Source organism: Gasterosteus aculeatus, chromosome 1, assembly GCF_964276395.1.
Source record: "Gasterosteus aculeatus chromosome 1, fGasAcu3.hap1.1, whole genome shotgun sequence".
Taxonomy (NCBI): Eukaryota; Metazoa; Chordata; class Actinopteri; order Perciformes; family Gasterosteidae; genus Gasterosteus; species Gasterosteus aculeatus.
The window spans coordinates 18,057,164-18,069,510 of record NC_135688.1 but is presented as its reverse complement, the minus strand read 5'-3'; the positions used below and the strand labels follow the sequence as shown (position 1 = coordinate 18,069,510).

Below are 12,347 nucleotides of genomic sequence, written 5' to 3'. Positions count from 1 at the left end.
GAGGTTAAACTAACAGCAAGTTCAAATAGAGCAGTGTTGTTGTTGATGACATGTGTACTTATATATATACCAGGTTCTCACAGGACAACAATGCTGCAAAATGAATGTTTATTGCAAAATGAGTTTATATGGTGGATGTTTGGATTCTACTCAAAACCCCAAATGTTGTATCTCTTGAAATTATTTCGAGCCCAGTTGCACTGTTGTGGTTCAATAATGATGGAGGGATACTAAGAACTAATTCAACAAGTTCCAACAGTATTCTCCTCGGTCATGTAACACCGTGGGTATATCCACTAAATGGAAGTTTGAATCTTCTTACTGTTTTCAGAATAATTGCGTTGAAGAGAAGAAAAAAAAAACATCAATCACAGCTGACGTGTTATCTGTAGTGTACATGTCCGAAAGTAGACCAATCCCCCAAAACATAACCTAATTGTACCAAAGATGGTTAACTAATAATAGAAGTAGATTATTTGGATTTGGCTGCTTTACACAGACAGATACGACGGGGTGATGTAAACCCAATGAGTATAACTTTCCTGCTTCAATAACCGTTAATGCTCTGAGATCAGTACAATTCCCCTCATCTTGTGATCATTCACTTTATTACAATGTAATGGCAGTGAGGACTGTGCATCTTGAACGCTGGCATACAAACTACAGAGAATGAATCCATCCACGCATTTGCTGGAAGCCATCGACAGTATTTCAGTTCCTGCAGGAGAAAGATACTCCTCTTTAGTGTTAGAGGAGGACCTTCCTTCTCTGTTCACTTCAGGGTTTCTTCAGCCGTTTGGATTCTGTAAGTGGTTCTGGATTACACAAATTGAAATGAGCACAAGAAGAGCGGACTTCCTTGGATTGGAGACCTCAACGCAACTCTCCTCTCGCATTAGAAAATACTGCAGCATCCACATCCGTCAGGGGTAATGATGACAGAAGAAAGTCCCACGTGGATGCATGAACACACGAGAGGGAGTTTCCCATGATGCCCTCCGCCAACACACAGAAAACTCAGGCTAGCATGACGTAGTTCTCAGCAACTTCCAGGACGTAAAGGTTGGACATCCCTGACGGGTCCTCGGTCTGATGCGTCTCCAGGATGACCATCCTGCAATGAGAAGGTCGGGGAGGTCAGAGAAGGTCAAGCAAAAGACACAGTTTAGACCGACATAAACTTATTGTACATCTCAATGTAAGTCATGACTGGAACGGGCCAAGAATGTATTGCAATATTCAGACAGCAATATGATCCAGAATGAAATATCAATGACTATTTGATGAAGGTCCATGACATTTTGTGCAAATGAGTCCGTCTCCACAAACATTTACAAATATTAATCTAATACATTTACAAATCAAGGTTCAGTGCTACTTAAACTGTGGTGAAATAAGCATTTAAATGTTTTACTACAGTGTTAAAATACTCTGTTTCATGTATAAGTGAAGAGTTTCATCAATGGCCGATGGCCATTTTTTGGCCAATTATACCTGACGTAATTAAATGACTTAATAACTAGTGATTCCTGAATGTATTTACTTTAAGTCACTAAAGAGCTAAATTATTTTTACTATTTTTTATACTGCCGCAGTTATTTATATAATATTACATCACAGTTTATAGTTGATTTATATTTCTTCATATAATCGTAATATGTAAAGTAACAAACATCCAACAAATGTAACAGCGTAAAAAGAACAACCTGAGAGTTAAGGTTTAAAGTTGCGTAAAATGGAAGTGAAGGTACCTCAAAATAGTTTTTCAGTACAGTACTTAAGTAAATGTATTTGGTTCATTCTTTAGGCTGCAATTAGCAAATATGCGAATGCTAGCACGCTAAACTACGATTGACACCACGATAAACATTCCAGCTGTACCTGTCTGACTGCACCAGTCTGTAGATCTTTCTGGGGTCGGTAATTTCCTCCAGCACCGCAGTGAAACCTTGAGCTCTCCTCTGCCAGCCGTGACGCCACACCGCCAGCAGCGTGTCCTCAAAGTACACTGGACACACACACACACACACACACACACACACACACACACACACACACACACACACACACACACACACACACACACACACACACACACACACACACACACACACACACACACACACACACACACACACACACACAGAGTCAATGCTGGCCTTCCATCCACTACGACATCAACCACCACTGGTAGTGGGAGAAGCATTCAGACCCTTCACAAGAGGAAAACAGTCTTCATCTTTATATGTGTTTTTGAGCTGATACAAGAGGCTCTTTAAGAGCTTTTTGGGGAAGATTTTCTCAAAACATAAAGGAACACGTCGTTCTTTGCTTTATCACAAACGTACCCTGAATTGTACTTGAATACAGTACTTGACTGGTCCTGTTATGTCAGTGGATGTTCTCACCTATAGACTCGATAGCATGGGAGAAGGTGGCGTCCTGTGTTGGAGGCCTGTTGCTCTTCAGCTCTCCCATCAGACCGACTATATGTACCGACTCTGTGGAGGAGAGAGGGGTCGTGTTGGAGTCACACAGAAAGTAGCAGTGATAGTACACAGATCATAAAGTAGAGATTCTTTCAATTGTTCAGTTGTAAACGTGAAAAAAGACGCTTGGCAAAATGTGTCAAAAAGGAACAAGCGCATATATAATTAGGAGAGAATCCGGTTGTTTTTTGAAAATAATTTTTTTTTATGTGCTGTCTTCAGCTATAAATGTCAGCGCCGGAGACAAAGATTTTTGAGTACATTTATGTAGACAGGAAGTAAAACAGTAAGATAGTTAAGTAGAACGTTATGTTGCAGCAGGAATTCAACCCAGTAATATCACAGTAATATCACAATATCAGTAATATCCCAGTAATATCACAATAGATATAATAATACCATGTTTTAACAGACACATACAGATAAATGTGGTATTTGTGGTATTCTTCAGATATGTGGAAAAATATTCTGTATCGTGAGTAGAAAAATATTGATGACAAAGCGATGACTTACTTTCCATGAGGACGAGCAGTGAGTTACTGCTTAACTGGTTTACTTGAACTATGTCTGGGCAAGGTTTCTCTGTGGGAACAAACATATACATTATTCTTACAGCTGTGTATTTGTGACCCTGGTTTTTGTTTCCATTGTAGAGCCATTTCACTCTCACCCTGACATCTGGCTCATTTTGCAGATATAGTGTGGTTTCAATTTTTGTCTTTGAATGTTACTTTATTTTTGCGGACTTCAGGGAGAAAAGTGATCGCTTTATGGAAGCTAACAGGTATGGAAATATAGAACAAACACAGACACAGCACCAATGTAAAAAAAGGTGGCCCACACAGAATACTTCAATCAAAATAATACAAATCGCCTTGGAGCAAGTAGGACCGAGGCCAAGAAAAACACCTATGCACCTTAATAAAGGTCAAACCAAGAAATCACAGGGGCTCGTTGCACTGGAGGACCGGAAACATGGAGAATAACAGACGAAACAACAATGAGACAAAAGACACACATGGCTTAAATACAGTGGGAAAGTACAGGTGATTGGACATTGGAGAGGAATGAACAATTAGGGACAAGATCATAAAAGCATAATGCACTGCGGTAAAATGAAACTTAAATAAAGTTTTGTCTTATTCAATATAACGCTTTCTCACAGAGATACAGTGTGATCTACATCTGCTGATAGTCAGTATATTAACGTGTCAATGTCCAGATAATCTCGTGGAAACTCTTTTTGCACAGCGTCCTAAGGTAAAGCAAATGATGACCTACATTTACGATTGACGCACGGCCCTTGCGTTTTCACAGAACCCCCCGTTGTAGTACCACGTGCTGCCTCCAGCTACAGCTATATTACATCAATGTTGTAAGTAGTAGAAGTGGTAAGTGTTCTCACAGAGACGTTTGTAGGATTCATTAAATGCCAGACAGTGGTTGCTATTCCATGTGTTTGTAATGGTCGTGATAATGCAGAATGGACCTACCGAGGCCCGAGTTGGAGAACCAGGATGTGTTGGAGTTGAGGTTGATGTATTCTATGTTGATGGGCACGTTGGGGTCGGACCCCGGAGAGACACCGATACACACCAGCGGGTACTCCTCTTGGGGCACCGTCACCATCTCGAACACCCGCAGAGGGTTGGGCAGGGGGAAGTCGAAGTACTGCGAAAATGAGAGAGGAGAGGGTTTCCTTTACTTATATCGTTTGCGGTTTTGAATCTCACGAAGGGCAGCAAACAAAGGAGACAGGCTGAGTGTTTTCATTATGGGCACTAAAACCTGCGGTCTTTAAGCTACAGTTAACTCTTACATTTAATAGTGACCATAAAATGCTTTATCTCTCTACCAGAAGTTGTTTTATTACGCGCGGTCAGTGTTAACACAATAAAAATTGTAAAAACAGAGAGATAAAGATAACACACAGTGCATAAAACCAACTTGGACGTAACAATCAAGTATTTTCACAATTATTTCAGAAGCTTTACTTTGAAACAGGAAAAGAGAAGGCTGACATTGTGGTTGCAATGTGATTACTTTAGACTTGGCATGATACTTCACTGAGCCTTTTGTCTTGAAAATACTTCCAACACAAAGACTAAAAAGTATGTAATTTCAAAAACATTCAATTAACTCAACACATAAATCCCCACACACACTTATTTTGAAACAACCAATCAATTTGTAGAAGAGATATAATCTTCTAGTGAGTGATAATAGAACCAAAGAGGAATTTGTTTGAGTACAAATAAGCATTTGACAAAGAAAACAACGCACTTTGAAAAACGCGTTTTTTTGACGACATTTGGACTTGAATTGGCAAATGACTGCAAAGATTTGTTTCCACTTCTGCAATATTTACCTCTGAGATGCAATATAGTAGAAGTATAAGGTTGCATGAAAAAGAAATATAGAAGTAAATACAGTGACTTGAGTAAATGTACGTGTTCCACCCGTTTTGTCTTTTCTTGGCGGAGATAGCTCTGATGTCACTGATTGACATACACAAGCAGCTTCACTTCTACCTTCCATATATGTTACAGAGTACAGAATCTATATTAATGATTCGAGGTTGAACACACATACCTTGATAAGCATGAACTTGTGCATGGGCTCGTACCACTGCAGCAGCACGACCCTGGACTCCAGGCCGCAGCACAGGAAGACGCAGCCTTGCTGCAAGTTATCTGTTGCAGGAGACACGCTGTTAGTTTCAGGTGAAACATCTGCAGCAGCACGTAGATGCAAAATCTACACCGTGTGAGTTTCTACAGATGGTATCTGGTGGTGCTTGTACGTTACTACAATATACAGTATGATGAATATAATATGACAATAACAATTTAGAAACGTAAAGTGTTGAAAATAACACCATTCTAGAGTCAAACCACCAACCAATTTTCTCACCAACTGAGCAGGTCTTGCAGCCCTTGGTGTCTGGTATTTTATAGGTCACCACACATTTCCTGAAGACAAAATATATATGTATATAGTATATAATGAAGCTTCTAACTGCGACACGTACAAATGGGGCTCTGTATTGGGAGGGTCGTCTTTCAAACAAGAGAGATACGTCTGTGTTACCTTGGTAACAGTCTGTGAGTCGACAAGGAAACCATCCTTTGGTCCCTCCGAGCCTGTTCGTACAACTCCTTCAGTGAATGCGAGGTGAGCTGCGAGGATTTACCTGTAAACACACCGTCACGCATTTTGGAAGTGTAGTTGATCACAGGGGAACACACGTGAACAGAAACACATTAGAGACTCAACCAACCAACATTAAATACCAGTGTTATATTACAGCAGAAACCAATCCTTTAAACTTTAGGAATCTTTTCATGAGGCTTACAGAAAATAGAACTGTACAATTACAAGAAGATCCAAGTCTTATTTAATTTACCTGATACAGACATGAGGACGTTATTAATGGTGTAGACCCAGGTACACTTCCCCGGATACAGCTGAAAGGCAGAAAGAGTCGTCCATTCACTCACTGCTGCCTGCGTCTATTTTTAAGTTTGATCTTCACTTCTTTGCAACACTTCTCTGATGGAGTGCACCTCATTTCATTCAGAGCAGTGGTAGAGATCTGTGCAACCTACCAGCTCCATGGTGGCCTCTGAGCTACTCAGGTTCAGAGTGTAGATCCCTTCCTCTGCTCCCAGGATCAGGTGCTGGTCTGATGGGGAGAGAGACGAGGGCCGGTCACACGAAGAGAACAGAGGTTGGTAAGATGAGAGGAAGCTGAGCATTTACTGAGAGCCACATTGAATCAATGACACAACCTTTGGTAGCTTGGTTTTCCCACGTTGTGGAGCAGGTTATTTTAAGAGGGCAGCCATGGAAGATCTTTTTAAAGTACACCTGGAATAACAATAAACACACACTGCATGAATACTGTGTGTAATATTAAAAGGTAATCAGTTTATCAAAGGAAAGACATTAAGAATTTATTTCTGTGTGTTCAGTAATCTGTACAGTGATATGAAGTAATATCTGTCACGGCGTGGGTTTGTTTCCTGTTTTATTTTGTAGTTTCCTGCCCCTTGTGTCCCGGGGTTAACTTCACTTCCTGCCTTGTCCTGTCATCCCCTGTGATTGTCTGATTGTTTCCACCTGTGTCCAATCACCTGCACCTCCCAGTGTATTTTAGCCCTTTGTGTCATGTGTCCTTTGTCATGTCATTACTGAATGTTGATTGTTCAACCCTGGATGTCATTCCCAGAGTGTCTTGCCTGTTCCTGGTTTCCTTCGGTGTTTTTTTTCCTTTTTTTAAAATTTTGACTGATCAATATGTAATATAACATATGTATAGAAGAAAAATAATATATTATATGATTAATTATGATATGTAAAATGGGATATCTGAGGGATAGAAAAGGTGAGAGCTAGTAATATGAACATGTGTGTTTGAAATGTTTATTGTATTATTTGAAATAATAATACTCAAATATTGAAGGTTGGGTATTAAAAGTCTAAATTTTTTCAAACCGCATAATCTCAACGTACAATTATTAAAGTATTGATCCTGCTGAGTTTAAACGTTGGATTGCTTCACTCCGCACAGTCGAGTAAAAGAAACTGGGAACTCACGGGTGGTTTCTTCATGACGGGGCTCACACACTCAGCAGGTTCCTGAGAACGGAAACAAGCTCACCATGAGGGAGAAGGAGACGAGATGTGGATGATACAAGGACTCCATTGGAGCTATGATTCGAATACTTTTATAGAATTAGGTGAAGACTCCACTAGAGAACAAGGACCTCACGGACGGTACTTGAATAAATGTCAAGGCCCTTTTGGGCCCAGTGTTACCTTTGATGGGTGTAGCCGTCTGTGCCGGCTTTTAGGGGGGAGCTCAGGAGGAATGAGTTCTGTCGGGTTGTCAATCAACTGGACGGGTAAGGACATGGGATCTGGATCAAACACACACACGTAGACACACTAACATAATCAACTACTAGATTTTGTGACACGGGCGTTTGGCGGAGCCAAATGCAGCACAACGGCACGGAGTGTTTGGTTAACGCTTTTATTGAACACGGCCTCACAGCAGGCGTTCGGGCACAATGAGAGGCAGAGCAGAGTGCGGTCCTCAGGATCGGGGAGGAAATGCCGGGAGACAGCTGGTGCGATCGCTGGGCCGGTCGGGGATCCGGAGCACAAGGGCAGAAGCGCCGAGCAGTCCAAGGGGCAGGCAACAGAAACCCGAGGCGCTCAGGCAGGACTCGTGGTCGGGGACAGAAGGCTGACGTGCTCACCGGGGCGGAGACAGACGAACGGGTCGGGAACAGGCAGGGTCGAAACCGGGAGATCAGTCCAAGGTAGAGTGCTGGAGAGACTTGCATGACGCGAAGAACAATCTGGCAATGACAGGCTGGGTGTGCAGTGCTTATGTAGCGGGGCTGATTGTGAATGCGAAGCAGGTGTGGAAGGCAGGAGAGTGACTGATTGTGGATGCGGGGCAGGTGTGGAAGATCGAGCTGGCAGGTGAGTGTGACATTTTGGTTGATCTGTCAGCGGATGATCGAATGAAAGTGGACAAACTATAAAGGTTCTCTCCGTAGAGTGCATCTCCGCCATGTGTGTTGTGTCAGACGTTCCAATACTTACAGTACATTATATATATCATACACAGATATCTGGAGCAGCTCGGTGTAGCCGTGCTTCTCAGCTGCGTGTCACAGTCGTAACGACGGCCACTTGAACGGGTCTTTGATTAGGTTTAAAGTCTAGACAAACTATTTTTGAGTGTATTTTTACACTCAGCTGTGACATAATTAGCGGCCCCCACTAGAGCATCGCCATGGACAGACACAGAGGTGCACACTTTGGCACCCTGACAGTTCAACACATTACACCGGTGTGAAGGATTACAGCATGTATACCGATGTTTCAGGTGTGTATTGGGTTAAGCACTATTACAGCGCCATGTTAGCACTGACGGGCAGTGGTGGAAAATGTTACTATTATCAGCCAAATGTACTGAATTAATCCAAACAATTAACAATAAAAGTACTTTTCAGTCATTGAGGATATACAAGAAATTTAATTTCTAAACCACCACATTTTTTGGTGGACAGGAGGGAGATGTTTGACATGTTTTGGAGGAGAAGTATTGTTAAATCTTAATACTCCAAACTAAACCACAATACAAGTACCTTAAATGTGTACTTAGGTAGACTTAGTTAAACTCCACCACTGTAGAACAGACATAAAACAAAACTGCTCCCTTCTTGTGCAGTAGATAAGGCGAGGCGGCTCACCTGAGAGTCGCGAGGGCCGTGGTTTGGGCGTAGGTCGAACCTGTGTCCCACTAGAGGTCCTGGTGAGAGGGACGGGGGCGTGCAGCGAGCCCTGCTTCCTCGGACGGTCATTCTCCCCGACAGAGCTTGTCCGAATTTTAGGCTGCACATATGGAAACATTCCCAAATGTTAACCGTCTTCCTCTAACAGTGTAAAGTGCCCCAGCGAGAACCAACGATGCAATCTTCAATTCTCCTGCTCCTGTTTGATACCCAGACGTTTTGAGAAGATTCTCCTACTTCTTCAGCTAAATAATCTCCTTTTGAAAAAGCTTTTTAAAATAGCTGGAAAATGCATTGCCACTAAACGGGTGTTTTTTATTTTGTGGAGATCAGTGTTCCTCACAGGTTAACAGTTTCCACAAACATGTGATATGTTATAGAATGTGATGTGAGGGGTATAAAGAAGTTATAAACATACACAACATTTAAATGAGTCATGCACCTTAATGCAGCAGTAATATTTATCCAGAAACATCATATAATAATTAAATCAGTTAAACACTGACAGCGAACATTTAAGTTCACTATTAATACTTTTATTTTTGATAAATATGTTTAGCCGATAACACTTGGACACATTTGGTCGCGTATAAGTATCCAAGTTACTTTTCGGATTACTTCTTCCACTACTGTCTATTAGTAACAAACAAAATGAAACATCTATTTTATCTTCAGCAACACTTGTTAAGAGCTTATATGGATGTGATAAAATCCAATGATTACGAATTTACCGGGAAATAACTTTTTCCGTGATGTTTTTCATGTAAATAATAAGGCTTTGGCTTGGTCAATAATCACCTTCGGAGGGAGTGGAGGTGGAGTTTCATTGGCCGGCATTACGTGACTGTGGGCAGAGAGCATGGATTCAATGTGGTGTATCCATGGAAGAAATACATATTAACACATAAGTGAATTTGTCTTTCATTCGGGCTCATTCAGACTGACCTCATGGGTGACATTGTAGGGCTGACGAGGACATAAGAAAAAGTGTCAATGCAATCGGTTTTAATTATATAATAAGAAAAATAAAAACTTGAGGAACACTTTCAGAAGTGGATTGTAACTAAGTGCATTTACTAGTAACTACTGCACAATTTTGAGCTACTTCACAACATTTATGAGGGAAATATTATAGTTTCTCCTCCATCAAGTTTACTTAAAACTTTTGTTACTTTCCAGATTTAAATAATTATACAAAATATATATCACCTACTTAAAAATGATGTATTACTGTTGATTAAACAAGCCGGCAAGATATTAAGTAATTAAAATAATATCCACCTTAAACTTTAACGTGACAGAAACATTAAACACATTGATAAATCACAAATTATAATCTAGTTAAATATTAGAAATGAGAAATTCTATACAATGGGTACTTTAACTTTTGGATACTTTTGCAGGGCATTAACTTACAGCGGCGTATTTTAACACTGTAGTATTGCTATTTTTTAGTCAAATTTAAGAGCTGAGTACTCCCACTGAGTAGACCACATGGGCCTGTGGCTAGTATTAAACCCCAAACATGACCAACCAGTGTACGATTTGCACGCTGTTGTATTTTGTCAAACATTGTTCCAATGTTTTCTTACATGTCCACATCGTCATAGTCATCGTCATCGTCGTCGTTGTCTGAGTACTGATCCCTGAAACAGAAAATTTGATTAAATATTGTAATCAAATAGTTGATGTGGTAAACTTTCATCTGTTGTGTATTTTACCCTAATGTACTCTTGTTACTGCAGCTGGATCCAAGTGAGGGTGTCGACTGAGGAAAACACATCGGCAATATTAGTTAAAGGTAATTATTATTAGTTATTGCAAATGGGTAAATCATTATAAGAGCTATAAAACAACACCCCTCTTTGAGTGGTGTTAAGTATTTTATTCTTGTGATAGAATATAATAATAAATGATAAATGTAATTTGTCACCAAAATCAGTAATATTATTCAAAAATTGTGTAAACAAAGTTTTAGGAGTACTGAAATTACCATAGCTCTGTATGCACTGTGAGGAACATGTCTGTATTTACATGCATACTAATACAGATCTTACAGTGTGCTTATAAATATATATAAAAATGATATATTCAGCAACCTGTAACGTATATATGTACGTAATATGTAGGTTTAGTGGGAATATGTATGCATATAGATGAATAGAAAATATATTGTCAAAAGTAGGTACTTATGTGTATGATTACATGTATTTTAGACAAACAGAACAATGATAAACTTACATTAGCGCTTGGCGAGTTGTTCTTCATAGGCCTCTGAGTATAAATCTGTTCCACTGAGGGACCATCAACAAAAGTATTCAACACAACGACTTTCTTTACATCAACACTAGACTTATCGGGGAGCAAAATAAGTGTGTATTCTTTCACTTACTCATATAATATAACATAATACTCAACAGTGAGTGAAATTATGCAAGGACCTATGCAAGGACCTATGCAAGGTCTATTTATAATCTGTCTAAATGGATATAAATACTGCATGCATACGTTTACTCAAGCACAATTTTGAGTTGGTTTCCTTGAGTTTTTTCCTTTAATGCCACCTCCCACTTCTGCTCTACTTCAGCTCAGATGGAAATATGGTACATTTCACTCAAAGGCATTTTTTCTGCAGACTTAGATCAGTGGTTCATAAGCTTAATCACCACTGTGTTTAAAAGCCCTCAGTTAGTGTTCGGTTTATCAATTCTGGGCTTCAGTAGAAACATGATGGGGCCACACGGGGGGCTCCACATGTACACATTAAGGCCTCATTTTAAGCTAACAACATTGAAGTAAGTTTTGAATGCAAAGCTAATGACTTTCTGTTATTGTTAAAGCAATAGTGTGTTCTTACTGCTACAGTCAGAGTTTGTCCTCCCAGCCTGGTTGTGTTTGTTGATCGACTGAATCCTCCTCAAAGATCCAGGCAGCATCACCTTAAATGAAGAAGCAATGCAAATGGTTCATTCATTTAGGGTCTACTGTCTCTGGAAAAAACATAAATAAAAATACGTAATATATTACAAAATACTAGAGTAAAAATCAACACTTTCATCCATGAGATTAATGTGGCTGAGATTAACGGATAAAATATTTGAATGCAGTTAATGGAATTTTGTTTACTTCTAGTCATCCGGAGTGCCAGAAGTAAACAAAGTTAACCCCGTACACGAAACGGCCACTACGTGCTTTCAGTTAGACAGGAGAGAGCGAGATGGTAAAAAAAAAAACGAGGTGCGACATACAGTGGAGAACTGTGCAGAGGAATTACTCCAAAACAGAAGGAGCGTGAGTGGCAAACGAACAACTACTACGCACCGCTAGGCTAAGCTAAGCTAGCTGCTAGGCTACTTTCATCTCAACATGTACCCTGGACGTCACACAGTCTCAAGAGGACCAACACTGTGTCCCTAAAAGACAGTGGTTTGGAAAACGTCCTGGCTAAATGTGGGGAGATTGTTGGCACAATTATTAATAACACAGCTTTCAAATGAGAGTTGAGAGCACAGCAAACTGCACGAGGACAGCAGGAAGAATCTCT

General features: G+C 40.3%; 1 protein-coding gene across 4 annotated transcripts in view; it reads right to left on the bottom strand.

Moving 5' to 3' along the window:
• Positions 1-91: 91 nt before the first annotated feature.
• map4k1 (mitogen-activated protein kinase kinase kinase kinase 1) overlaps positions 92-12,347 on the bottom strand; it is a 28,496-nt gene continuing 16,240 nt past the window's right edge. For 2 of the 4 annotated variants that reach the window (XM_078085531.1, XM_040177657.2), the window contains exons 13-32: positions 11,661-11,742; positions 11,045-11,097; positions 10,525-10,571; positions 10,396-10,449; positions 9,749-9,769; positions 9,602-9,647; positions 8,762-8,903; positions 7,311-7,411; positions 7,089-7,130; positions 6,281-6,359; positions 6,098-6,174; positions 5,896-5,956; positions 5,580-5,682; positions 5,403-5,461; positions 5,082-5,182; positions 3,983-4,160; positions 3,003-3,071; positions 2,409-2,501; positions 1,882-2,008; positions 92-1,114 (exon numbers count right to left, since the gene is read on the bottom strand). In XM_078085531.1, coding sequence (XP_077941657.1) covers positions 1,018-1,114; positions 1,882-2,008; positions 2,409-2,501; positions 3,003-3,071; positions 3,983-4,160; positions 5,082-5,182; positions 5,403-5,461; positions 5,580-5,682; positions 5,896-5,956; positions 6,098-6,174; positions 6,281-6,359; positions 7,089-7,130; positions 7,311-7,411; positions 8,762-8,903; positions 9,602-9,647; positions 9,749-9,769; positions 10,396-10,449; positions 10,525-10,571; positions 11,045-11,097; positions 11,661-11,742 — 1,632 coding nt within the window. In that variant the 3' untranslated portion in view covers positions 92-1,017. Of the gene's footprint in view, positions 1,115-1,881; positions 2,009-2,408; positions 2,502-3,002; positions 3,072-3,982; positions 4,161-5,081; positions 5,183-5,390; positions 5,462-5,579; positions 5,683-5,895; positions 5,957-6,097; positions 6,175-6,280; positions 6,360-7,088; positions 7,131-7,310; positions 7,412-8,761; positions 8,904-9,601; positions 9,648-9,748; positions 9,770-10,395; positions 10,450-10,524; positions 10,572-11,044; positions 11,098-11,660; positions 11,743-12,347 lie in introns of all 4 variants that reach the window. The other 2 variants (XM_040177656.2, XM_078085497.1) reach the window with 1 other exon arrangement.